Source organism: Vitis riparia, chromosome 11 (assembly GCF_004353265.1).
Source record: "Vitis riparia cultivar Riparia Gloire de Montpellier isolate 1030 chromosome 11, EGFV_Vit.rip_1.0, whole genome shotgun sequence".
Classification (NCBI taxonomy): Eukaryota; Viridiplantae; Streptophyta; class Magnoliopsida; order Vitales; family Vitaceae; genus Vitis; species Vitis riparia.
The window spans coordinates 5282893-5307685 of record NC_048441.1 but is presented as its reverse complement, the minus strand read 5'-3'; the positions used below and the strand labels follow the sequence as shown (position 1 = coordinate 5307685).

The 24793-nt window shown below is 38.3% G+C and overlaps 2 protein-coding genes across 2 annotated transcripts in view; one reads left to right on the top strand and one right to left on the bottom strand.

The window, feature by feature from the left end:
• The first annotated feature begins 14107 nt into the window (after positions 1–14107).
• Positions 14108–16040, top strand: LOC117924864 (cytochrome P450 CYP73A100-like). Its single transcript, XM_034843582.1, has 2 exons — positions 14108–15003; positions 15128–16040. Exons 1-2 carry the CDS (start codon positions 14135–14137, stop codon positions 15861–15863), a joined length of 1605 nt encoding a protein of 534 aa, XP_034699473.1. The 5' UTR covers positions 14108–14134; the 3' UTR covers positions 15864–16040.
• A 3501-nt stretch (positions 16041–19541) lies between these two features.
• Positions 19542–24793, bottom strand: part of LOC117924986 (isoamylase 1, chloroplastic) — a 50489-nt gene continuing 45237 nt past the window's right edge. The window contains exons 15-18 of the mRNA XM_034843749.1: positions 21711–21791; positions 21533–21615; positions 21316–21433; positions 19542–19993 (exon numbers count right to left, since the gene is read on the bottom strand). Coding sequence (XP_034699640.1) covers positions 19727–19993; positions 21316–21433; positions 21533–21615; positions 21711–21791 — 549 coding nt within the window. The 3' untranslated portion in view covers positions 19542–19726. The remainder of the gene's footprint in view (positions 19994–21315; positions 21434–21532; positions 21616–21710; positions 21792–24793) is intronic.

The window sequence follows — 24793 nt, the reverse complement described above, 5'->3', positions numbered from 1 at the left end:
TTGGATCACTTCTCGAAGTCCATTTTCTACATGCTATATACCATTTCAAAGCTCAGGAAGTCAAGAATTCAACGCTTCAAACCATGTACGATTTGGAGCTGAAATGAGGGAGTTACAGCCATTGGAAGCCGAACACCGCAAGCTGAAAGCCAACTTTGCAGTGCTGCGAAATCAGCCTTTTGCTGCGAAGTGATTTCGCAGCCCTTTGTGTGCGTCTGCGAAATCTCGCAGACCTCGTTTTCACCTGCGAAATGGTCCTTAGTGCTTCCCGATATTTGCGTCCGACACTTTGAGATATTTTTCTTCAAATTTTTGTGTCTAAATTTCCATTTTCTCATTATATGCAGCCACTCTTGTAATTCCTTAGCTAGGAAGTTTCCAAGGAAGGGTAAATTACCTTCCTATATAAACTCTCTTGTAAACACTAAAAAGGTGACTCTCGGGGAGCTTTCTCCAGGAGACCAACTTATGTATTTTTTACGTTTAGTGAAATACAGAGATCTCTTTTGCTTTCTTTTTCCTTCTACTATTTTCTTTTTCTTGGAAACCAAACACCCTCTGAGGATGTTTTCCCAGAGGATGAGAGGCTAAACTTTTGGTTTCTTGGAGTGAAGGGAAGCTAGGTGAAAAGTCCAGATGCAAAGGTGGAAAACTCTCGTGCATTAAATACAGGTAGTTGGAGTTCATAAATGGCTTTTAAATCTAAAGTTTTGCTTTAAATCCCTTAGAATTACTTTGAATGGCCAATACATGGTAAGCTTCAGGTCTCTGTGGATGCTTATTGCTAGATCCATATCAGTCCATTAGTTATCATGTACGAGCCATTGGAAAGTGACTCAAAGTGAAGACCCATAGTGTCTAAAGCCATTAATAGAACTTGACTACCATCTCTATTGACTTTTTATGGATTAAATCTTCATTGTTAAACCTATACCAGTTCGGGAAATAACTATAGGTTAAATCCCCAATGCGATGAGAAAAATCCGGAGTTTCCCACTTTGCATTCTAAACTTGATCCTAGCAACCCTTAGCTCCGGGAGACTTTCTTTCTTCCATTTTTACTTAGTTCTATATTAGTTTAGTTTCAAACACCACTTTCAAAACAAATTTTATTTTCTTTTAAACTTAAGTTTATGCCAAAGGAAATCATCAAACTCAATCTCAAATCTTGAGTATATCACTGGTAGAGTGAAAACCCATCCCAGAGTTCGACCCTAGAGTTGCTGTACTATAGTAGTTTTGCTACGCCGGTATGAGGTCATAAGATTTATAAATGTTTTTTTATTAAAATACCCGACTGGGCATGAATCATTGAGTATGAGGCTTGTATCCTTGGTTTAGAAACTGCATTGGAGCTTGGCATTAAACAGATGGAAGTATTTGGTGACTCCAATCTCGTACTTAGACAGATTCAGGGTGATTGGAGGATTAGGGATGTAAAGCTTAGGTCGTATCATGCTTATTTAGAGTTACTGGTTGGGAGGTTTGATGACTTGAGATACACTCGTCTACCTAGAGCACAAAACCAGTTTGCTAATGCCTTAGCTACCTTAGCTTCTTCCGTGGACATTCCGACTGATGTGGTTATACATCCATTGCTGATTGAGTTGAGGTCTGCACCCGCCTACTGTTGTTTGATTGGAGAAACAGAGGTCCAGGATGATCTACCTTGGTATCATGACATTTATTAGTTTCTTAGATCTGGCACATACCCTGAGGTAGCCACTGCCAAGGACCGGAGAGCACTGAGGAATTTGGCCACTAGATTTGTGATTTGTGGAGATACCTTATACAGACGATCAACTGATGGTATGTTTCTATTATGTTTAGATCGAGCCTCTATAGATCGAGTGATGAGAGAGGTTCATGCAGGAGTTTGTGGTCCGCATATGGGAGGACACATGTTGGCCCATAAGATTATGAGGACGGGTTATTTCTGGTTGACTATGGAGACAGATTGTTGTCAGTTTGTTCAGAAATGCCCAGAGTGCCAGGTTCATGGTGATCTTATTCATACACCGCCATCAGAGTTACACGCTTTGACCTCGCCATGGCCATTTTCCGTATGGGGTATTGATATTATTGGGAAGGTTTCACCAAAATCTTCCAGTGGTCATGAGTTCATCCTAGTTGCCATATATTATTTCACCAAGTGGGTGGAAGCCGCATCATATGCGAGGTTGACATCTGCTAAGGTTGCCAATTTCATCAGGTCACACATCATTTGCCGTTATGGGGTTTCCCATGAGTTGATTTCAGATAGAAGGGTGCACTTCCGAGCTGAGGTAGATACTTTGTTGCAGAAGTATGGCATCCGACATCATAGATCTTCAGCATATAGGCCACAGACCAACGGGACAGTAGAGGCTGCAAATAAAAATATTAAGAGGATTTTGAGGAAGATGGTTGAAACTTCTCGAGATTGGTCAGAGAAACTTCCTTTTGCATTGTGGGCATACCATACCTCTTTTCGCACCTCTACAGGAGCTACACCTTACTCTTTAGTATATGGTATGGAGGTTGTTTTGCCGGTTGAGACAAAGATGGGTTCTCTGAGAGTAGCCCTTAAGCAGCAGATTTTTAAGACAGAGTGGGCTCAGGCTCGGTTTGACCAGCTCAACCTTTTAGATGAGAAGAGATTGAGAGCAACTAATCATATTTAGGCCTATCAGAGGAAGATGACTCGTGCCTTCAGGAAACGGGTTAAGCCTAGACCAATACAAAAAGAGGATTTAGTTTTGAAGATTCTCAGAGGTTTGATTGGAAACCCTAGAGGAAAGTTCAGGCCTAGTTGGAGTGGGCCTTATGTTATTCGAGAGTTGACTCCAGAAGAGGCTACATGGTTGACTGAATTAGATGGAAACCAGTTTTCAGAGCCTACCAATGTGGATCAATTGAAGAAGTATTATGTTTGAGATTATGGTCGTAGGATGGGTGGCCATCATTTCGGTCTGCCTTACATCTTATAACCTTTATTAATATATTAAACCATTGCTAGCCCATTGAGCCTCACATGATATGTTATAGCCTTATTTCTTTCCTATAGCCTTGATTACCATTTCTACACCCGGGTTGGGACCCTTTGGTGTATATGCATGCTTTGCTATGAAAGTCTCATGAGCTTTAGACTTATAGGCCTATCTTCACATTCTTGTTACCATCCCCTTATCGCCCCATTTGTTCTATTTTACTATCATCACATTTTCATTGTCTCTCTTGCGTTTATTATTGTTTACCCCATCTTATCTCTCCTATTTCTTAGGTTGGTGATTCTTCACATCTTAGTGCAAAAGAGGACAGTCATATCACTCCATCCATCCCCTCATTTGGCAATGATTCGGAGATTTTAGTTTGAGAGGTTGTCTCATGGGTTGGGGTTCATGTATTCATTAGTGGTCTGAGAGAGTTTGTTCATTCCTTGTATCTTTCCCATTAGAGTTCGATTTATTAATGATCAGAGCATGCGTATCCAAAAAAAAAAAAAAAAAAAGAGAAGATAAAAAGCGCAATGATATGTTTGTATATAGCATCTTACTCCATTGGGCGCTTATATCACCTTTTGAGGTCTGTTTACTGGGTATATTTGTCATTGTGGGTTCTTGTGAGATTTTTATATGAGTTTTCACTCCTTAAGCCACTCTTGTTATGCATTTGGAGTGTTGGGGATTCATATGAGAGTTCTATGGTATTTTATGCTTATCGGATCATGGTTGATATGTATTAGGTATGAGAGATGAGTAATATTTTTACTAGGGTCTCCGGATCATTGTCTAACTCATCATTCTATCATTGGTGATATGACTTTCCTTTATTGTACTAACATGGGTTAATCATCATCTATTCTACTTTCTCATTGCCTTCTTTTGTATCCCATTACCTCTTTCCGGATATTCATTCCACCTTTTATCTATTCCCTACATATTGACACACATTTCTGATTCGATACCTTCTTCACATCATTCACATGTTTCATTGATGGTTTGACCACCCATCCTTTTTCTCATTTCGCCATTAACATTTCCTTTGGTTACCTTTAGGTCCATGGCTCATGAGATTTTTCTATGCATTACATCTGGTACACGAGGGTATGGGTATGATCATTGGGTATTTGAGTTTGGTTTCCCTTCACTTCTTTCACCCTTTCACCCTGGCCTACGTTACGTTCCGTGTCTTAAGACCACCCTGAGGCCATGAGATCAGGCGTTATCTTTGACAGTCTTCACTTGGACAGGCTTTTGTAGACTGGTTGAAATATAGTCGTTATCATGTTCTCTTTTATGGAAGATACTTTTGGAAGCATTTGATCTCTCTCTCGCTTGACATATTGATGTTTGATGGATTTTTTGAGTTTGGAGGCAGTTCATCGATGATATTGGATTCACCCTTTTGTCGACATCAAATATCCATACCGGGGCATATTCCCCTTTCATTTGGTTGAGATGAGCCCCTAGTGGAGTATGTTGAGATGATATCAGTTCCAGTGGAGCATTATTGAGCTCATTGACAATTTTCATGATTCTAGGTTCCATCTGCTGAGTACTTTTGAGGTAGACTAGTGGATCATTTTTTTAGTTGGAGGCAGTTTTCAGTGCAGTGTATAGATCTGGCACATTGGGGTATATTCCCCCATTTGGAGGTCACCAGATTCCCATCAGATTTAGTTAGGGATTCATCAGAGACGTGCATCTACTCTCGAGATTATCATATTCCTCATCATTTTGGTTATTCATTTGAGATCAGATTTGGAGAGTCTTCCTTGAGGTATCGGCTGATACTTCATTCTGATTTCTTAGCAGATTATTGTTGAGTTGGAGACAGTTGATTGATGATGTTGGATTCATCCTTTTGATTGTGCATCAGATATCCACACTGGGGCATATTTCCCATTTTCTCTTAGGTTCCTAGTTGTTGTTGGACAGCATGACTATCCTTATTTATAGTTATAGAGATGTTTGATCGATTTTGACAGATTCTTTATTGTACATAAGATATCTATACTGGGGCATATTCTTCTCTCCATGATGAGATTATGTTCGGGTAGCGGTATATAGATGGATGATCATTGTTGGTTGTTTATCTCATGACTTTGACATCAGATATCATACTAGGGCATATTCCCCTCTCCTTTGCGAGATTTGTTTGGGCAGTGATATGAGGATGGATGATTAGTGTCGGTTGTTTACCTCATGATTTTGATATCGGATCTTATACTGGGGCATATTTCCCCATTTTCTTTGAGTATCCTTGAGACCGAGACAGTGACCAGCTTGGTTTTAGATTGAGCTTAGTTTGGAGCTTTTGGAGATTGATTATATCAGGACCTCCATACATGGATTTGCTGAGATAGAGATGGATCATATCGGCTTTCACCAGAGGAGCATAGGTGGGTCCTCTAGCCAGATGTTCATGGGATAGATTTGTTTTCATCATTGTCACCTTGCAAATTGGATTACCCATATGAGCAGTATTTTGTGTACTTTGAGATTTACCTTTTGAGATCCATCGACAGAGCAGCTTTTCCGACACAGAGAGTTATTTCAGCTTAGACTCTTTAGAGGTTTGTCATGATGCATCAGTTTCTGACCCATTGATTTCAGCAGATGATTGATTTACTAGTTGTTTTAGTAGTGTGAGCACCTTGGATACTGGGGCATATTTCCCTCCTTGAGCTCAGTAGTCCGACTCTTGTCACTTTGAGTATACGACTTTGAGCCCATTTACTTCATATCGACTTTCGAGTTGGTCTTCTTTATCTATTTCTTCTAGGCCCTGAGCCTCATAGCCCTAAGCTATCCACTCCTTCTAGACCCTGAGTCTTATGGCCTTGATTTATCCGTTCCTTTTAGGCCCTGAGCCTCATAGCCCTGAGCTATCCACTCCTTCTAGAGCCTGAGTCATATGGCCTTGATTTATCCGTTCCTTCTAGGCCCTGAGCCTCATAGCCCTGAGCTATCCACTCCTTCTAGACCCTGAGTCTTACGGCCTTGATTTATCCGTTCCTTCTAGGCCTCGAGCCTCATAGCCCTGAGCTATCGCTTCCTATAAACCCGGAGTTTTTCCAGCCCTGAGCTGAGCCTTCATCATTTGGTCGCCCATGAGTGGTTTGACCTAGAGTTTGCGTATCGCTTTCTCCTTCTAGCCGATCAGTCATAGAGCCCGGAGCTCATAGCCCTGAGCTATTCATCGTAACCCTGAGTTACTCATTGCATCATGACCCAGAGTCATTCATTCCATCCGTAGCCTTGAGTTATTCATCGTAACCCTGAGTTACTCATTGCATCATGACCCGGAGTCATTCATACCATCCGTAGCCCTGAGCTATTCATCGTACCCCGAGTTACTCATTGCATCATGACCCAGAGTCATTCATGGCACCTTGAGCCCTGAGCTCACGACCCAGAGTCGTTTGCATCCTTCACATCCCTGAGACGTTTCGTTTTCATCATTCTAGCCACTTGCAAATGGCCTCGACCCGGCACCATGAGCCGGAAAGCATCCTGATCGGCTATCCCTTTAGAGCCCTGAGCTCATGACCTAGAGTCGTTTCTCTTATTTATGACCCAGAGTCATTCTTTCCATTTAGAGCCCTAAGCCCGTGACCCGGAGTCATTCACTTCATCTATGACCTAGAGTCGTTCTTAGCATTTATAGCCCTGAGCTCATGACCCAGAGTCATTTATCCTATTTACGACCCAGAGTGATTTATCCTATTTCCGACCCAGAGTCATTTGTCCTATTTTTTACCCGGAGTCATTCACTTCATCTATGACCTAGAGTCATTCTTAGCATTTATAGCCCTGAGCTCATGACCTAGAGTCATTTATCCTATTTACGACCCAGAGTCGTTTATCCTATTTCCGACCCAGAGTCGTTTGTCCTATTTTTTACCCGAGTCGTTCATCTTGTCCATGACCTAGAATTATTCACCTTATCCATGACCTTGAGTCATCCTTTTCATCCCATTCCATCTTTGTGCTACTCATCACATACCTTTCTCTCTTTACTGCCATTCCCCTACGTAGAGTTGTTCCTTCTCTGTCGTTGCAGCCCCATGTTCCGACCTTACTCTCACCATGTGCTAAGACAAAATCTCTGGTCCTTCTTTAGTTCTTCGATATAGTTCACTTCGTTCCACTCATTATTCGTATTTTTACTCATATTCCTTATGCTCGTGATCTATACCGAAGAGGGCCATATTTGTAGACCCTCAATTTTGTCCTCCTAGCACATGTCCTATTAGATACTTGTTCGATACTTTACAGTAGTTCCTTGGTGGCCCATAGCTATTCACATTACTTACCTTTCTTGAGCCACCTCGAAGACTCTGGTTGAGGGATTGTCTAGCCCCTTATTGTGACCCTTGGCAGTTTTGATTTAGACTTAAGCTTTCCATTCCTTTGTAGGATAGTTCTTAAGCATGTTTAGGTTACTTAGACAATATCACAATCACTTTAAGACACTTAGTTCATTAGGCACCACTAGGCCTCAACCCATTTAGTTCATTCATTGACTCACTTTCTTAGATGGTTGCATGATTGCATGGCCTACATGACTTGTGTGACTTATACGGATTTCTTTATCATTTTTATTTTATTTTATTTTATCTTATTACAAGTTTTCTAAATCATATTTCTTGGCTTTTGGGTATGAGGAAATGGGCCGCCATCTATTTGGAAGGAGAATCAACAGAATTTTGAAAAAAAAGAGACTTTGTTTTTTAGAAGGATAGCACATATATTATTTCTATGGGGGAATCGGTTATAAAAAGGGAAGAAAATAAGAAAGGAAAGTAGATTTAAAAAAGGAAGAAAGGAGGGGATTTTTCTCCAGCAGATTTGGAGGGTCTCTTTTGGGAAAGGCTGATATATATACGTGAGAGAGGAAGAAAAGAGAGGAAAAAAAATTTTTGGGGGGATTCTTTGATTGTCAAGGGCAGAAAAGCGCACGAGGGTGGAAGAGGAGCAATTGCAACCGACTTTGTCCAGGTATGCTTCTGGTTACTCTGGGTGTTCTGACCTATATTTCATTTCTCCATCTTGGTCATTTAGAAATATTCAATGTCTTGTCGTTTGGTGTGGACGAAAAGGGCCACAAGTTGTTCTGCTGAGATTGGTCGTTTACTACTCCACCTTGTTTCGATTTTGATTATTTTATGTGTCATTGATGTTTTTGGAAATATAGAACTCCATGCTTGAATGTTATCACGCTCGGTTTTTTTTTTTCATTTAAATCCTATTCTGCATAGTTCCCTCCGCTCTTAACCCATGGATTAATACTTGAAGTGGGGTTATTTATGCTTATTAATCAACATCTTCTACTCCGCCTTCTCCGGATATCTCACGTCCGGAATTCTGTCCGGCCAACGTTCCACCTCCTCCGGATATCTCACATCCGGAATTTTGTCCCACCGCCACTCCATCTCATCCGGATGTCTCATATCCGGAATTCTGTCCAGCCGCCATTCCATCTCATCCGGATGTCTCACATCCGGAATTCTGTCCAGCTGCCATTCCATCTCATCCGGATGTCTCACATCTGGAATTCTGTCCCGCCGCCATTCCATCTCATCTGGATGTCTCACATCCGGAACTCTGTCCCGCCGCCATTCCATCTCATCCGGATGTCTCACATCCGAAATTCTGTCCCACCGTCATTCCATCTCATCCGGATGTCTCACATCCGAAATTCTGTCCCGCCGCCATTCCATCTCATCCGGATGTCTCACATCCGGAATTCTGTCTAGCCACCATTCCATCTCATCAATTCTGTCCCACCGCCATTCCATCTCATCCGGATGTCTCACATCCGGAATTCTGTTCCGCCGCCATTCCATCTCATCCGGATGTCTCACATTCGGAATTCTGTCCCGCCACCATTCCACCTTCTCTGGATATCTCACATTCGGAATTCTATCCGACCGACGTTCCACCTCCTCCTCTATTTACTTCTTTGATTGGGAATTTATTGTTTTTAAATTGAATTTTTGAATCATTTTTCAACTAAATATTCTCAACATTAAAAAATCCATCTTTAATAATCCCTTGCTGCCATTTTTCCCCTCGGCATGCACTTTCACTATTTTCTTTGACTTTCAACCATCTTCTTGATCTTCTTGATTTTACACAAGCATGAACAAAACTCCATAATTCCAAGTCATGGAATTTATGGAATCAACTCATGCAAAATCAATTAGGGCATTGGAGAGGGGCCCGACATTCATGATATTCTCTTCGATAGTGTCTGTTTGATAATTGATTGATTGTGCTCCCTCTTTGTGTTATATATGAGATTATTTTGAATTAGTTATTGAGCTAACTTTGTTTCCCATAGAGGAGTATTGGCTTGCTATCCAGGTACGCTCTCCATCTCCCCACTTTCGAAATTCCATGAATATACATGTCTTTGTGTACCATGCACTTGCTTGATGACATGCTTGATTGCCTTGATGAATATTTGATGCTTGTTTTATTATCTTGGATAAAACACATGTTGTGTGATATATTTCTACACTAACTTTTATGTTTTATGATGGCGCTTGAGAAGCCGTTCAGGTACGCACTTCGACTCTATCTTATAATCAGATTTTCTTGTTAGATATGCCATTTTTTTTTTGTAATCACCTTAGTCAACCCAGGTATCCTCAATTAATCAATTAATTGCCACACTTCCCTCAATTTAGTCAGTAGAGACCTCTTTAGGGCTTAGAGGGGTACTACCTCCTAGAGGTACCTTCCCAATAAGTAACTTGATCCCCGGACCTAGACTCGGGTTTTTCAAAGACATGCTTTTTCCAAAAATTATGGAGTCACATTTTAGGGTTTTTCTTTCTTGTTTTATTTTCTCTTTAAAATAAAAATTAAATAAGTGGCGGCTCCAACTTTTCTAAAATTAATTTTTCACAAATAAAAAAACGAGTCTCGTCGATCGAGTGGTGGCGCACGTGAAAAATGCGGGTCCACACCTGCCCTCAAACTCTAAAATTCTATGAATGTGTATGCTATCATGAGCCATGTCCGTGTTTGATGCCATAACTGATTGCCTTGATGCTTGTTTGATCCTCTTTGATAAAAATTTATATTATGCGTCGTACTTTCAAGCTAATCTTTGATGTCTTGTGATAGCGCTTAAGAAGCAGTCTAGGTATGTACCCTAAATCTTCTTCATGATTGTGATTGGTTTTCCTATTAAGCATGCTATTTTTCGAAATCACTTAGCCTACTTAGGTTTCCATGATCAACTATTTAATTGTCATGTTTCCCTCAACTTAGTCAGTAGAGACCTTTATAGGGCTTAGAGGGGTGCTACCTTTTAGAGGTACCTTCCCAATAAGTAACCTGATCCCCGGACCTAGACTCAGGTTTCCCAAAAACATGCTTTTTCCAAAACTATGGAGTCACTTTTTAGGGTTTTTCTTTCTTGTTTTATTTTCCCTTTAAAATAAAAATAAAATAGGTGGCCACTCTAACTTTTCTAAAATTAATTTTTCACAAATAAAAAGCGAGTCTCGCCGATCGAGTGGGGACGCACGTGAAAAATGCGGGTCCACATATGCCCTTCATCACAAGGGAGAGGCAATCAAAGCGAAATATAAACAATCAAGTGAGAGCTAGGAGCGTATTCCCAAAATCCTTTTTAGTCTTTTGTAACCCCCTTCCTTTCAAAAAATTTTCCTTTGTAATAAAAAACCTCTATTGTCAACAAGCTTGTATCAAGATTCAAACTCTTTGTATCAAGGTATTATTTCAATACAAAGTTTATTTCAAATTCAATTATTATGTTTCTTTTATGCTTTAAATTATATTTGCAGAATTTATCTTTAGATTTATGAAATGTTTTATGTCTTGGGTTGAAAATCTTTTAGTTACCTAATCTACAATCCTAGGAAGAAGATTAATTTACCTAGCATGCTCATCTCAAATTCAATTTTCATTTCTTCAACAAAACTAAGGGTAAGATCACTAAAGGTCGCTCCAAAAACTATATCATCAACATAAATATGAGCTACTAATAATAAATGAGATAGCATGGTGCCTCTATTAAGAATACCTATTTCTACAAACTTTCATTAATAGTGACCAAATTCATAAGGAATATACAATCACTTTAGGATCTCATCCATAGGTCAAAGTCATTGTCAACTTTGGTACAAACTCAATATTCTCTCAAAGTTGAAAGAAAATACAATTGATGAATTTCAAATTGAATGTGTCTACTTTAAAACCTTAAATTAATTAGTTTAAATAATGATGAGTGATGGAATGAGAATCTCAAGTTGTTTATGCTTTTGTTTCTTGGAATTGAAATTTTTTTTCTTCACTCATGTTTAATTCTACTTAATCTTGAAAATCTTTTGAATTCTAGAAATTAAATTATTCTGTTCCTCTTCATTGTTTGATAAATAATTTTTCGTGTTCTATCATATTTCAATTACTTAATTTCCAACTAATTTTCTACAAATTATAATTCTATGAGTGTTTAGGTATTCCATGAAGTATCAAAAGTTTTCAATCTTGATTTTTGGGAATTTAGGGTATAATTTGAACTTTCTTGTAATGGTAGAATATATTTTTGAAAGTTGAGTCAATAAGATTTAGGGATTCAGAGATTTACAATGTTCATGATATATTAGAGAGAGAAATTTTATTGTGTTTTGGATTATCTTTTGGAACTTTGTTTTCTCTTCGTTGGATTGAATTTCCTAATTTAGTTTCTACTATATTTTTAATTCCAAAAAATTATTTTTGATAAGTAGTTTTAAAATTATGCTTATCTCTAAATTTGTGTTTGATTCTTAAAAGAATTTTTGGAATATTTTTAGTATTTAGGAAACTATTATTAGTAGCTCATATTTATGTTGATGATATACTTTTTGGAGCTACTAACCTTTGTGTTTAAAAATCTCATCGCCAAACTTCGATAAGAACTTTGAAGGATCCATTAAAAAGTACAGGTGAGTATTGCGTCGAGGACATGGAAAAAAGTATAGGTGCTAATGGTATAAAACTTTAGAGAGTAGGTGTATCTAACTAGGTAAAATTGTGTACCATTTTATTATAATTAGTGGATTATTTAGCGGTTGAAAGACCATATATGATTTTTTTTACACCTAGTAAGTTGTTAGGTGGTTTTTTCATGTTATATTTCTATGTTCGTTTAAGTGATTGATTTTAATTACTAATATTTGTATAAAGTTTTTGCTCTCTCCAAAGAATTATATAAAGGAGCAAATCTAAAATAGTAAAATATCCATTTGGGGTGTAATTCAAAGACTACATATTTAACCACCTTCTAGGTGGTCTCGTTATATCAAGACTAGAAACTAAAATGTCTTTCGGAGGACATGGACTCAATAAGAAGCAAGCCTTACTTCCATTGCCAATAGTAGTAACTAAAATTTCTTTCGGAGGACTTGGGCTCAATAAGAAGCAAGCTCCGACAGTAGTTAAACCCATAAAGGTCGACCACAATCCTAAAATTCTAAAGCTCTTCAGTCTAGATCAACTTCCCTCTCCAAGAAGTTCTTGAGCATGTGTCATCCTATGGGAGATTTTTTAGGCAATTGAGTATAGGAAGAGGGGGATGAGTGCCCAAAAAAGGATTTCTGGGGTAAGCAATCATAGTTTAGCAGTAGGCACCATCCAAACATAAGACCCTAGTTGCCCTACTCTCTCTTTGACCATAGGAAACCACTACCTTAAAAGGCTCAGGCCCTAGTAGACTTGAGCGGCGAGTGTCAACTTGGTCCCATTCCATGTCAATGACTATAGTTGGAGCTCGGGAGTTGAAAACCCATTAACTACCTTGTATTTGGTTCATAGATCAACAAATATATCGAAGGTGTATGCATGGGTCCAACTTGGTAAGTTCTACTGCCCTATGGTCTTTAATTTTTAAGATACGCAGTCATGTGTTTTGTCTGGTTCAAGTTTTGAACCGTCTTATCCCTTAACCCCCTTTGAACCGGTGAATTGGTCGACCAGAACCAGCGGGTCAGCCGACCAAACCGGTGGGTCATGTTTTCAAACGTCAAGCAAATAGCATGGTGGAGATGGTGGCAGGCTCCACCATTTTTGAACTCAAACCCGCACATTTTTCACTTGTTTCTTTTTGGAAAACTAACCAAAGTTTTCACTGATTTCTTGCTTTTCATAACTAGCGCCGCCTTTTCTTTGGGAGAGGAGGCTTCAGCCTTGTCCAAAAGGTGAATTTTGGAATATACTGTCACTAGGCTAAACGTTTTGTGGACTATATTTCTTACTTACTATTGGATATTGAATATTTTAGCATAATAAAATTCGATTTTATTTAATAAAATAAAAAATATTAATGTCTTTATATTTCATGATTTAATATTGATAATATGGAAGATGTTTTTTTTAACTATTTATATATAATTTTAATTATTTTCAATTTAAGACTTAATGCAAAAGTCATGATTTAAGTTTTAATCGCATTATTAAGCTGTGATGGATAACTTTTCTAATTCAATAATCGAATTTTGATTATATTAGTTATACCCACATATTTCAATTTTATTCTAAAACATTCATAAAATATAAGAAATTGATTAGTCAAAAAAATGTGCCCATATTTATCTCAGCCTTGTTTACATTCAAAAACATGACAGTCTATTTATGCTGACGCAAGCAAAGACTTAATGGTGGAAGAGGCATAGCAATTATTTTATTTCGTTGACATAGCCAGGATATATAGGGCATCCGGAACCCCGTCTGCAAACTTCTTGTTGTAATCAATATGGGACTGTTGTATTTGTTAGGAATCGTCTGCAAAACGATTTGCAAGGAAACACGAAGTTTTGTCTTTCTTTTCAAATTTCAATCATCATAAAATGGGAAAAAACTGAGATGATTAAGCAGTTAGCAAATTGGTCGAAGGAAGAGGCACTCCACCTACCAATTAACCGCCCCAATTTTTTGACTTGAACAGGGGATTAATAATTCATCCTCCTACCCTGATTCCAAGAGAGCCCATAGATTTTCTCAAAACCACTGCACCACCAACTCTACCAACCCCCCACGAGTTGCCACTCCATATATATATATATAGCTCCATCCCCTCCTCTGAACTCAATCCATAGATTCCATACACAAAAGGAGAAGGTGAAGAAAAAACCATGGCCCATCTTCTCAATAAGCCCGTATTTTTCAGTACTCTTCTCACAATCATTCTCCTCTCATCCACTAGGTTGTTGGCCTCCTACTTGTCCATTTCTCCCCCCCTTATGGCTAGTTTTCTCCCTTTGGCTCCTCTAATTCTATACCTTTTCTACTCAATTTCCAAGCGCTCCGCCTCCCTCCCTCCAGGGCCTCTCTCCATACCACTATTTGGCAATTGGCTCCAAGTTGGGAATGACCTGAACCACAAGCTATTGGCCTCCATGGCACAAAAGTATGGTCCGGTCTTCCTACTAAAACTTGGGTCAAAAAACTTGGCAGTGGTGTCGGATCCTGAGTTGGCTAGCCAGGTGCTGCACACACAAGGTGTAGAGTTCGGATCCCGGCCGCGGAATGTGGTGTTTGATATTTTCACGGGGAACGGGCAGGACATGGTGTTCACCATCTACAGCGACCACTGGCGGAAAATGCGTCGGATTATGACCCTTCCATTCTTCACTAACAAGGTGGTGCACCACTACAGTGAAATGTGGGAGGAGGAAATGGAGCTAGTGGTTGATGACCTGAGGAACAAGGAGAGTGTGAAGAGTGAAGGCCTGGTTATCAGGAAGCGTCTGCAGTTGATGCTGTACAATATCATGTACCGGATGATGTTCGATTCCAAGTTTGAGTCTCAAGAGGATCCGCTGTTCATACAGGCAACGCGGTTTAACTCTGAACGAAGCCGGTTGGCTCAGAGTTTTGATTACAACTATGGAGATTTCATTCCTTTCCTTAGGCCATTTTTGAGAGGTTACTTGAACAAGTGCAGGGAGCTGCAGAGCAGAAGGCTTGCATTTTTCAACAACTACTTTGTTGAGAAAAGAAGGTAAATCATGCATGCAACGCATTGGTTTTTCAACTGTTTGTTTTTCCATCGACATGCATGTTGATTGTACAGGCTCTGCAATTCAGGAGTTTTTGACTCTAACTCGGTTCTTCTGTATATATAGGGAAATAATGGCTGCTAATGGAGAGAAGCACAAGATCAGGTGTGCCATTGATCACATAATAGATGCTCAACTCAAGGGAGAAATCAGTGAAGCAAATGTGCTTTACATTGTGGAGAACATAAATGTTGCAGCTATAGAGACCACTCTGTGGTCCATGGAATGGGCCATTGCTGAACTGGTCAACCATCCACATGTCCAATGCAAAATTCGGGATGAAATCACCACCATCCTCCAGGGGGATGCAGTCACTGAATCCAACCTCCACCAACTTCCATACCTACAGGCCACAGTGAAGGAGACCCTCAGGTTACACGCACCAATTCCCCTCCTCGTACCTCATATGAACCTTGAAGAAGCTAAGCTAGGTGGTTATACCATCCCTAAAGAGTCCAAGGTAGTGGTTAATGCCTGGTGGCTGGCCAACAACCCCAGTTGGTGGAAGAATCCTGAGGAGTTCCGCCCAGAGCGCTTCCTGGAAGAGGAGTCTGGCACAGACGCTGTTGCAGGTGGGAAGGTTGATTTTCGCTTCTTGCCATTTGGGGTGGGTAGGCGGAGTTGTCCGGGGATCATACTCGCCCTTCCCATCCTAGCACTTGTGATCGCCAAATTGGTCATGAACTTTGAAATGAGGCCTCCAATTGGGGTGGAGAAGATTGACGTGTCCGAAAAAGGAGGCCAATTTAGCCTGCACATCGCCAACCATTCTACAGTCGCTTTCACTCCAATCGCCGCATAGTTTAGTCAAAAACTTATGTTAATAGTTTTGTTTATGTTTCAAGTTCAGTCATACTTTTTGATTTCTTTTTTTCTCCATTTGTTGCCTAAAAGTCATGATGTTGTACCTTGTGTAAAGGATGGGTGCCATTCTTACGGAGTGAAATGAATAAAATAACCTTGTGTACTGTTTCAGAAACCATAAAAGGGAAAGGAAAAGAAAATTCTATGGATGCTTGGAACTTCCATGGACCAAGTAGAACGTACTACTTCTGAGTTCCTAAGCAAGAGACCCCACGAAGGGTCACCCTCACCATTCATGAAAAAGACAAAGAAATAGTGTTACTATTAACAGCTATAAACAGAAAAATCCAAAGAAAACATGAAGGTAGAAATTTCTCTGTTATATGTTGTGTTCCTTTCCAATGTTTCCTAAATTTTGCATGTATACAATATCGGTAAAATGGGTCAAACAAGAAAATCTACAACAACAATGCTGTAAAAAGGGAAACTCAATGCATTTTAAAAGGAAAGGAAAATGGAACCATTCATGTCGGTTCACGGTATCTCAGATGGCAACTCAGCATTTCCTAATGCCAAAGGAAACTTCTTGCCCTGGAGTGCACCCCGCAACCACAACCCCCTAGAAAGACATCTTATAGATACAAGGAATTCGCAAACATAATACCCGACCAAGGCCTTCACTGGCAGCTGCAATCTTAGCAGCAGCTCGCAACTGAACAAGGCCCAGGAAATCAAAAATCCAAAACATTGGATTAGTGCTCTGTCTTCAATTTTCAAGCTATCACTATTCAAGCACAAGTTCATAAGCTCTATGTAAGCTCAGTTCATCAAGAAACATAGGTAAGAAGCCGCTGATGAAATTCACAACCATGTTCAGTTGGCCTATTCAAGGAAGAACTAACTCTAACAGAGTCAGTAAAAGTGAAATACTGGGCATTCTGCAATGCGGCATTGACAATAGGACCACTTAATGTTGCAGTGAGCAGCCTGAAGAAACTGCGACCTATCATTCTGCAATGCGCGGCATTGACAATAGGGCATTCTCTTTTACATTGTAAGCACTAGTTTTCAAAACTTCACAGATAACTGGGAATGCATCAGTACTGTGACAGTTCCGGTACTCATAACCATGGATTTGATAAAGAATTTTCTGTTCTTTTTTGCGCCTTTTTTTTTTTTTTTGTTCTTTTTTTGGAGGCGAGTACAATCATCAAAAGACAGTCTTACGTACACTGCCATCATTCACAAGGAGAAGAGAATGAAACTTCTGAAGATTCAATCAACATACCTGGTTCAAAAACTCATCAAGCCGTCTAGCACTTCTAATGATACTACCATCAAAGATATCAGTCATTTGTATAACCTCCGCAAATGTTGCACCCTGGGCAAGAAACAAAAGGAAAATGATTGAATGCAATGACTAACTGGGAAAAAAAATAAAGGAAAGAAAAGAGAAACAAGAAAAATGACAACTCTAAAAACAACCAAGAAATCCTACTGACTAAACCATTTTCAATCGCCCAAAGCAGGACAGCTAGACAAACTCATAGAATAAGGGAGTTAGTCCACCTCCAAATCCAGAAAATAAAAAATTAACCATCAAATCTGTCAATCACAAAATCTTGTTGAGCAGGCAAAGATGGCATACCCTTACTGATCATTTTTGTATACCTACCTTTGCCCAACAGTTTACTGATCATTTTTGTATGCCTACCTTTGACCAACAGTAGATCACATCCATCAAGTATGGCCTCACTGTTGATTCCACAAACTCATCCACATTCACTTCCAATTTGCATTCATGTTGTATCTGTGATCATTTTTAGAGGTAGTTGCTTTTAACTGTTTTTCATGGTAAATTGAAGAACAATGAGTAAGAAATTAAGAGTGTTAGAGTAAGTTGCTTTTAACTCTTTTTCATGGGAAAATTGAAGAACAATAAGTAAGAAATTAAAAGTGTGTTTGATAGTAATTTTAAAAAGTATTTTTATCATTTTTAATATTTAAAAGGATTAATACTACTTCGTAAAATCATGATCAACGCGCTTAAATAACACACCTTGCACTATCTTGAAGTCGTTGTAATGGTTTAGCAAGTTCTGTCCTCAAATGTATCTGCTCAGTTGATTTGTCTCCTGGAACGAAACAACTTGCAAGAGTTGCTACTTGGTGATGATCCAGGTCATTCAATGTACCTGATTGGAAACTGCTCAGGATCCACAGATACAGACATATGTCTCTACATGAAAATAAGCCACCACAATGGCCTGTCTGGTCCAAACCAAGCTTAGACCTGTACCGAGCACGATTTAATGGGCCAAGAAAGTAGGCCTCATTAGCTTCAAGTTCCTGGTCTGGCTTGCAATTGCCCTTGTGGTACTAGCCAGCCCAAATACTTATATAGACAATTTCCCCCTCTTTTACCAATAAAAAAATAGTTTATTTTTATTTTTCACTAATAAACAGAAGGGATCTTACGTGATGAACAGGAAACAAGAAGAAAATTGTCATTTCAAATATCAGGAGGCCAAATGTGTAAATGTACAAATATACAGGAGGCCAAATAGTTGTTGCTCTCTTAATAAATCCTATCATTGGAGATCATGGATGTCAATGGAGTGGGCAACCCCCATCCCATATCTCCACCCCGATTAAATGAATTCATTGCCATCCCAGGGGTTTTTTTTTTTAATTCTACAGCAACTTTTGAAAAAAACATCTTTAAAAATGATAATTGTAAAAATATCAACAAATTTATGTTACTTTATACCATATTAGAAGGCATTTCCTCAAAAGACACTTTTTACAATTTTTATATCAATAAAATACGTTATATAAAAATGAATTTAAACTAAAGACACCTTCCACAATTTAAAAAAATTAAATTTATACTAAAGATATTTTTTTAAGAGATATTTTTCACAATTTTTTTTATCAATCAAACACATTAAAAAATTAAATTTATATTAAAGTTATCTTTTGAAGATTCCACACAATTAAATTATACTAAAACTATCTCTTCAAAAAACAAATTCTACAATTTTCAGAGTTTTAGGGCAAAATAACAATTTTATGAAAAAATATATATAAAAAATTTAACTTCTTTCCAAAACTTATATTCAAATTAACCTCTTTATTACCACTTAAGAGCCATATCATAAAAAAAATCCATATTTTTATTTCAAAATCTAAGTTAAAGCCTCAATTATTAACTAAAACTTTATTTTTAAGCTGAAATTGCAATTTACAATTGTTGTTTTTGAATTGAACCCTCAATTCCCAAATGGGACTTGCAATTGAGGAAGAAAAGGATAGAAAGGGATGGCATGGGCCTAGGGCTCTTTTTCTAAAGAAAGCTGAGCTCATTGGTCAGCTCTCCATTGCAAAGTACATCCTACTCAAGTGGCTCACTAAGAAGTAAGACCTTTATGTACATCGGATCCAATCTAGGCATGGAATAAAATTTTTGAAATGTCGGTGTATCAATCGTATCGGTAAAAATTTTGGATGGCACAAAAGAGAGGAGGGGTAGGGGGCTCAAGCTTGAGCTCTCACCTAAGTAAAATATGATACTTAACCACCTAGGCCACCTTTGGCCTTGGTAAAAATAAAATTAAACATGTTTAAACTTAAAAAAAAAAAAAAAAAATTATACTTGAAACTACGACTCCTGACGTTTGTGAGCAAATAAACAAGTTTATTGCATTGCCATCACGTTTTGAGGAGAGAAGTCATGTATATAATGAAGATGCATATACAATACATTTCTAGTTTCATTTTTGTCTCATGCTTCAACTTCTATTGACAGTCACATTATCCATCTCATCGCTTGATCATGTGCTTCAGCTCACATGCCTTGGACTATGCGTTCTCATCAACAGGACAGAGTAATAGGATTATGGAAGAATAGCTAAGCATGGGGTACAGGTTTGCATCGGTAAACTGTGAATACTGTTTAACCGCCGTGTCTCTCTCTGGTACATCATTTGAGAGGAAGTCGAACGGTGCAGGTTTGCTGGTGTCCACCAGGGGCTGCCATCTGTAACCAGGCCGTTCTGGTAGTTTAATGATGATCGGCAGATGACTAGTGTTGAAGGCAACATATATTTCTCCCTTCACTGAATCAACCTGCATTTGGAGCTCATATCAAGCAAAGATTGGACAAAAGGCAAAGCAAAAGAATGAAGCACATGACACAATGATTCAGCTGGGTAGATACTGGATTTTGGAGGACAGACCTATGGAAACTCTAAGGCGAGATGGTCTCCTCCTATGGAAAATGACTTCAGCTAAGGTTGTCCATCCTAGTGTCAATCTTAGCAATTGCTTGAAAGTTGAATCTCCAAAAAGACTCAGCTATTTTCAAATCCGAAAGTTATGCTTAGGTAGTGGTATTCTTTTTTAAATAAAAACAAATGATTTTAAGCATTAAGTCTACCAAACCTCTCTTGCCACATCTTCTCTAATTATTTATTTATTTTTTTTTAGAAAACATCCCAACATAAACTTACATGGAAAATAAAGAAGAGAAGTCTTTTTAAATCATTTTTTTGACCATTTAGATGTGTCATTATCTCCTGAGAACTGCTCATGATAAGTCTCAGCCTATTTCCCAATGAGCAAAATACTGAAAATATCCCATTTCCACCTTGTAACCATGATCAGACAAGTTTACACTAGAGAAACACAAAACAATTTGGGGATTCTAAGAAAGTTACTTTTACATTAGTATTGCTTCTGACAGAAATAAAAACATATTTCCTATAATACATACGTACCTAGTGTTATGGACTTAGCTTCTTTTAAGCACTTGTTCAACCCAATTATGCTTGACATTGTTAAGTGAGTTCTCAACTCCAGGTTGCTTGGCCAAATGGGCCATTCAACTTTCATAGGCCTCCTTTAAAATTTCTAGAATCTCTAAGGTTGCTCAAGACTCTTCAGAACCTTGCTACATTTTGTCAGACCTTCATCTTTCATCTATTTACAGGCTACTTGGGAAAATTCTGAAATCCTTGAGGTTACTGAAAATCTCTGACTTTCCTATAATTGTTAAATTCTGTATAGCATCCACAGTTCTTGGATTATTTTAGATACTCCTAGTTTGTACATGACTTTAGCGAGTCCCACACAATGATAGTATTCCAGAGCTTTCCACGTTATTCTAAAGACCTACACCCAACCTCAGTAAATTCACACTCTGGAGGACTTCACAATCTAAAAGCTTCTACAATGTTTTTGACCTTTTCTAGCAAGCTCTAGGAAGGGTTTTAAGAAATTATGGTTACGGTCCTCTTACCAGTTTGAGAATGTCTTTAGAACCTTCTGCCTCCCTATGTTTGGTATTCAGAATACTTGATAATAAATCTTTAAATTACCATTTTAATTTTCCAGAGAACAAAACCAATCATGCATGAATATGCATCAGAGAATGCAATATGGTATAGTACCATTGTAAATGCCACAAAACGGCTTGTTTTAGACCAGTCTGGCATCCCAGGGGTGCGCCCATGCCACTGCAGCCTCTCTGCTGTTGGGAAGTCATTTAAGCCAAGTGACTCGCATTCTCTGTAAATTGTAATTCAAATAAAATAAAACTAAGGAATCGCATAGGGTGACAACAAAACAATAAGTAAAGCAAGGAACTAATAAGAAGGAAGGCCCTACTGGCGGAATTTGGACATAAGGCAGCAAAATCTGAAGAAATCAGATAATGACTCTTCTTTCTTATCCCATCGGAAGTAGTTCATCTGTAGCCATAGCCAGTAGTTAGTTAACATAATTGATAAATGGCTCTCCATTCATGTTAGTAAACAAGAAGATCATCAGGGAGTAGAGGATTCACATAGTTATCATGGCAATATGTATTGTTGTTCCCCCCTTTTGTGTGACCATATTCATCACCCATGTAGATCATAGGGACACCCTGGCCAAGAAAAGATTCAGTCAGCAGCCAAGAGGATACTGATCAGTATGCAATATTTTTAGAATCAAACCAGTAATTGAACTAGAAAAATTACTAGGACACAGTTCACTGATCAGACCATTGTTGAACTATGGTCAAACTATGATGTCTGCATGACATCATAAATATATAAATTATATATTATTAAAATTACAAATAATTATAAGAACCAATGTCCAATTCAGTTTCAAATACATTATCCTTATGTATCACTCATGCAAAAAGTGTGGAAAGATAGATCCTCAAGAAACTACTACTTAAAGTGCAAGGTCCACTTAAGTAAAAAATGGAGATTTAAATGAGATCAAGCAATAACATTACTGCAGTGATTATATTTTTTATTCTAAAAGCTACACAAATTTTGAGAAAATTAAATTTATATAAAATTTCAAGCTTTCACAAGGGGCTAAACATAGCAGCAGTTCTTGCTTTCTTTTTCTCCTCACCTATGCAAGCTTTCTGACAATTCACATTCAAAGCATTTTTAGTAGCTTTTCTAAAAATTTGTTGGGAAAGAATATAATAAATTTGATGCAAGGCTTAGAGAACTAAGATCTATTGCAAAAGATAAAGAAAGTAGGTGCAAGTTTGATGTTTGTCCCATAACCTAATGATGCAACAATTTTGGGATAAATTCAAGTGTCATGCTTCACATTTAGGGAACATAATAAACAAGATGTGTTTTGTTTGAATGGGAATTTAAAATTTTGGAAAATATGAAAAATTATGAGGGTTACTTTGGGATATTAAAAAATATAATGGGAGTATAGATTAGGACATTAGTTTTCCATAGAGCCTTCAAGAAGCCTTACCTCTTCCCATCTTAGACCATTGCCCCATATGTCTAGTCACCAATCCATTTAGATCGGTACCGGCTCCTTTTAGGTTTAAAAATATGTGGGTGAGACATCTAGATTTCAAAGAGAGTATAAATCTATGGTGGAGAGAGATACAAATTTCACTTTGGGAAGGTCATAAGTTCATGCAAAAACTGCAAGGCATTAGAGTGAATTGAAAATTTGGAACAAGGCTACTTGTAGGGATACAAGAGAGCAGACGGATTCAATAATGAGGGATATTGCCATGGTGGATTCTTGAGGGGGGGGGATCTCTCACTAATGAATTAGCATCCTTAAGAGCTACCAAAAAAATGGACTTTCTAGAATTGTTGTTAAGGGAAGAGGTTCATTGGAGGCAAGTATCTCAAGTAAAGTGGGCCAAGAAGGGGGACTGCAATTTCAATATCTTCAATAGAATAGCTAATGGGAGGAGAAAGAAGAAGTTCATTAAATCTCTAGTGGATGAGAATGGAGCATTGTTAGGTGACCAAGTTAGAATTTAGAGATCTTGAGTTCTTTAGCAAACGTTATAGTAGATCAAATGAGGACTCATGGAGAATAGATGGTTTAGAGTGGTCCCCCATCTTGGAGGAGAGTGCTAGTGGTTGGAGCACCCTTTCTCAGAAAGGAAAACACGAGAAGCAATTTTTCTTATGAACAAGGAGAAGGCCCCTGATCTGGATGCAGTCACTTTAGCTTTGTATCAGGAGTGTTGGGACACAACTTGCTGAAGGTATTTGTTGAATTTCACGACAGTGGAGTCATAAATAAGAGTACTGATGCCACTTTTATTGCTCTAGTACCTAAAAAAAAGTTACATTAATAGATTATTGATTTCAAACCTATCAGTTTGGTGACTAGCCTCTACAAGATAATAGCTAAATTGTTGTCTCAATTACTATGTAAGGTGTTGCATAAAACTATCCATCCTTCATAAGCAGCCTTTTTTTCAAGTTAGACAAATTTTGGATACAGTATTAGTGGCAGATGGGAAAAGATGTGTGGAAGAGGAGAGGGTTGTTTGCAAGAGTGACTTTGATCATGTGGATTGGGAGTTTCTGTTTCCAGGAAGTAGGAAGAAAAACTCAAACACTGCTCTAATCTATTATTGAACTAAATTACAAACTAATTTATAGACTTAGGTACTACCTAAGTCCTTTATTTTAGGAAACTAGAAACATCCTAAAAACTAGGAGATTAATTTGAATTAATCTCTAACTACTCTATGGATAAAAAAAATTTTAAATAATTCAAATTAACTCAAATATCCAAAGTTGTTTGGACAATTTGAATTAATTCAAAACTCTTCAACTGATTTAGATAATCCCAATTATCTGAAAAAAATCTCCAACACTCCCCCTCAAGCTAGGATAAAAATATTGAGTACAGCTTGTCTCATAACTTCTCAAATATTGGTCTTGCAAGGGCCTTTGTTAGTAGATCTGCTGCTTGCTGTGTGGATGGAATGTATGTCATGCGAATGGTTCCTTCTTCCAGTTTCTCTTTGATGAAATGACGATCTACTTCAACACGCTTCATTCAGTCGTGATGAACTGGGTTATGATATATGTTTATGGGAGCTTTATTATCGCAGTAGATCTTCATTGGCTGATGTGATGTGACTTTTAACTCTTCCAACAGCAGTTTTAACCAAAGTAACTCGCATATGCCTTGAGCAACAACTTTAAACTCAGCTTCCTTGTTGCTTCTAGCCACGACATTTTGTTTTTTGCTCCTCCAAGTTACCAAGTTTCCCCATACAAAGGTACAATATCCAGAAGTTGATCGCCTATCGTTCACCAAACCTGCCCAATCAGCATCCGTATAAGCTTCTATTGTTCTTGCTTCCTTTTTTGCAAAGTGTAGACCTTTTCCAACCGTCCCTTTGAGATATTTTAGAATTCGGTACATAGCCTCCATATGTTCATTGTATGGTGTATGCATGAATTGGCTTACCACGCTAACTACAAATGCAATATCAGGTCTAGTGTGAGAGAGATAAATGAACCTCCCCACTAAACGTTGGTACCTTCCTTTGTCTACTGGGCTGCTGTTTTGGAGTTCTGTCAATTTCAAATTTGGATCCATTGGAGTATCAACTGGTTTGCACCCCATCATTCCAGT

Coding starts and splice junctions, on each gene's coding strand:
- LOC117924864 (XM_034843582.1), top strand. CDS start 14,135: ATGGCCCATCTTCTCAATAAGCCCGTATTTTTCAGTACTCTTCTCACA. Junction 15,004..15,127: donor TACTTTGTTGAGAAAAGAAG/GTAAATCATGCA, acceptor CTGTATATATAG/GGAAATAATGGCTGCTAATG.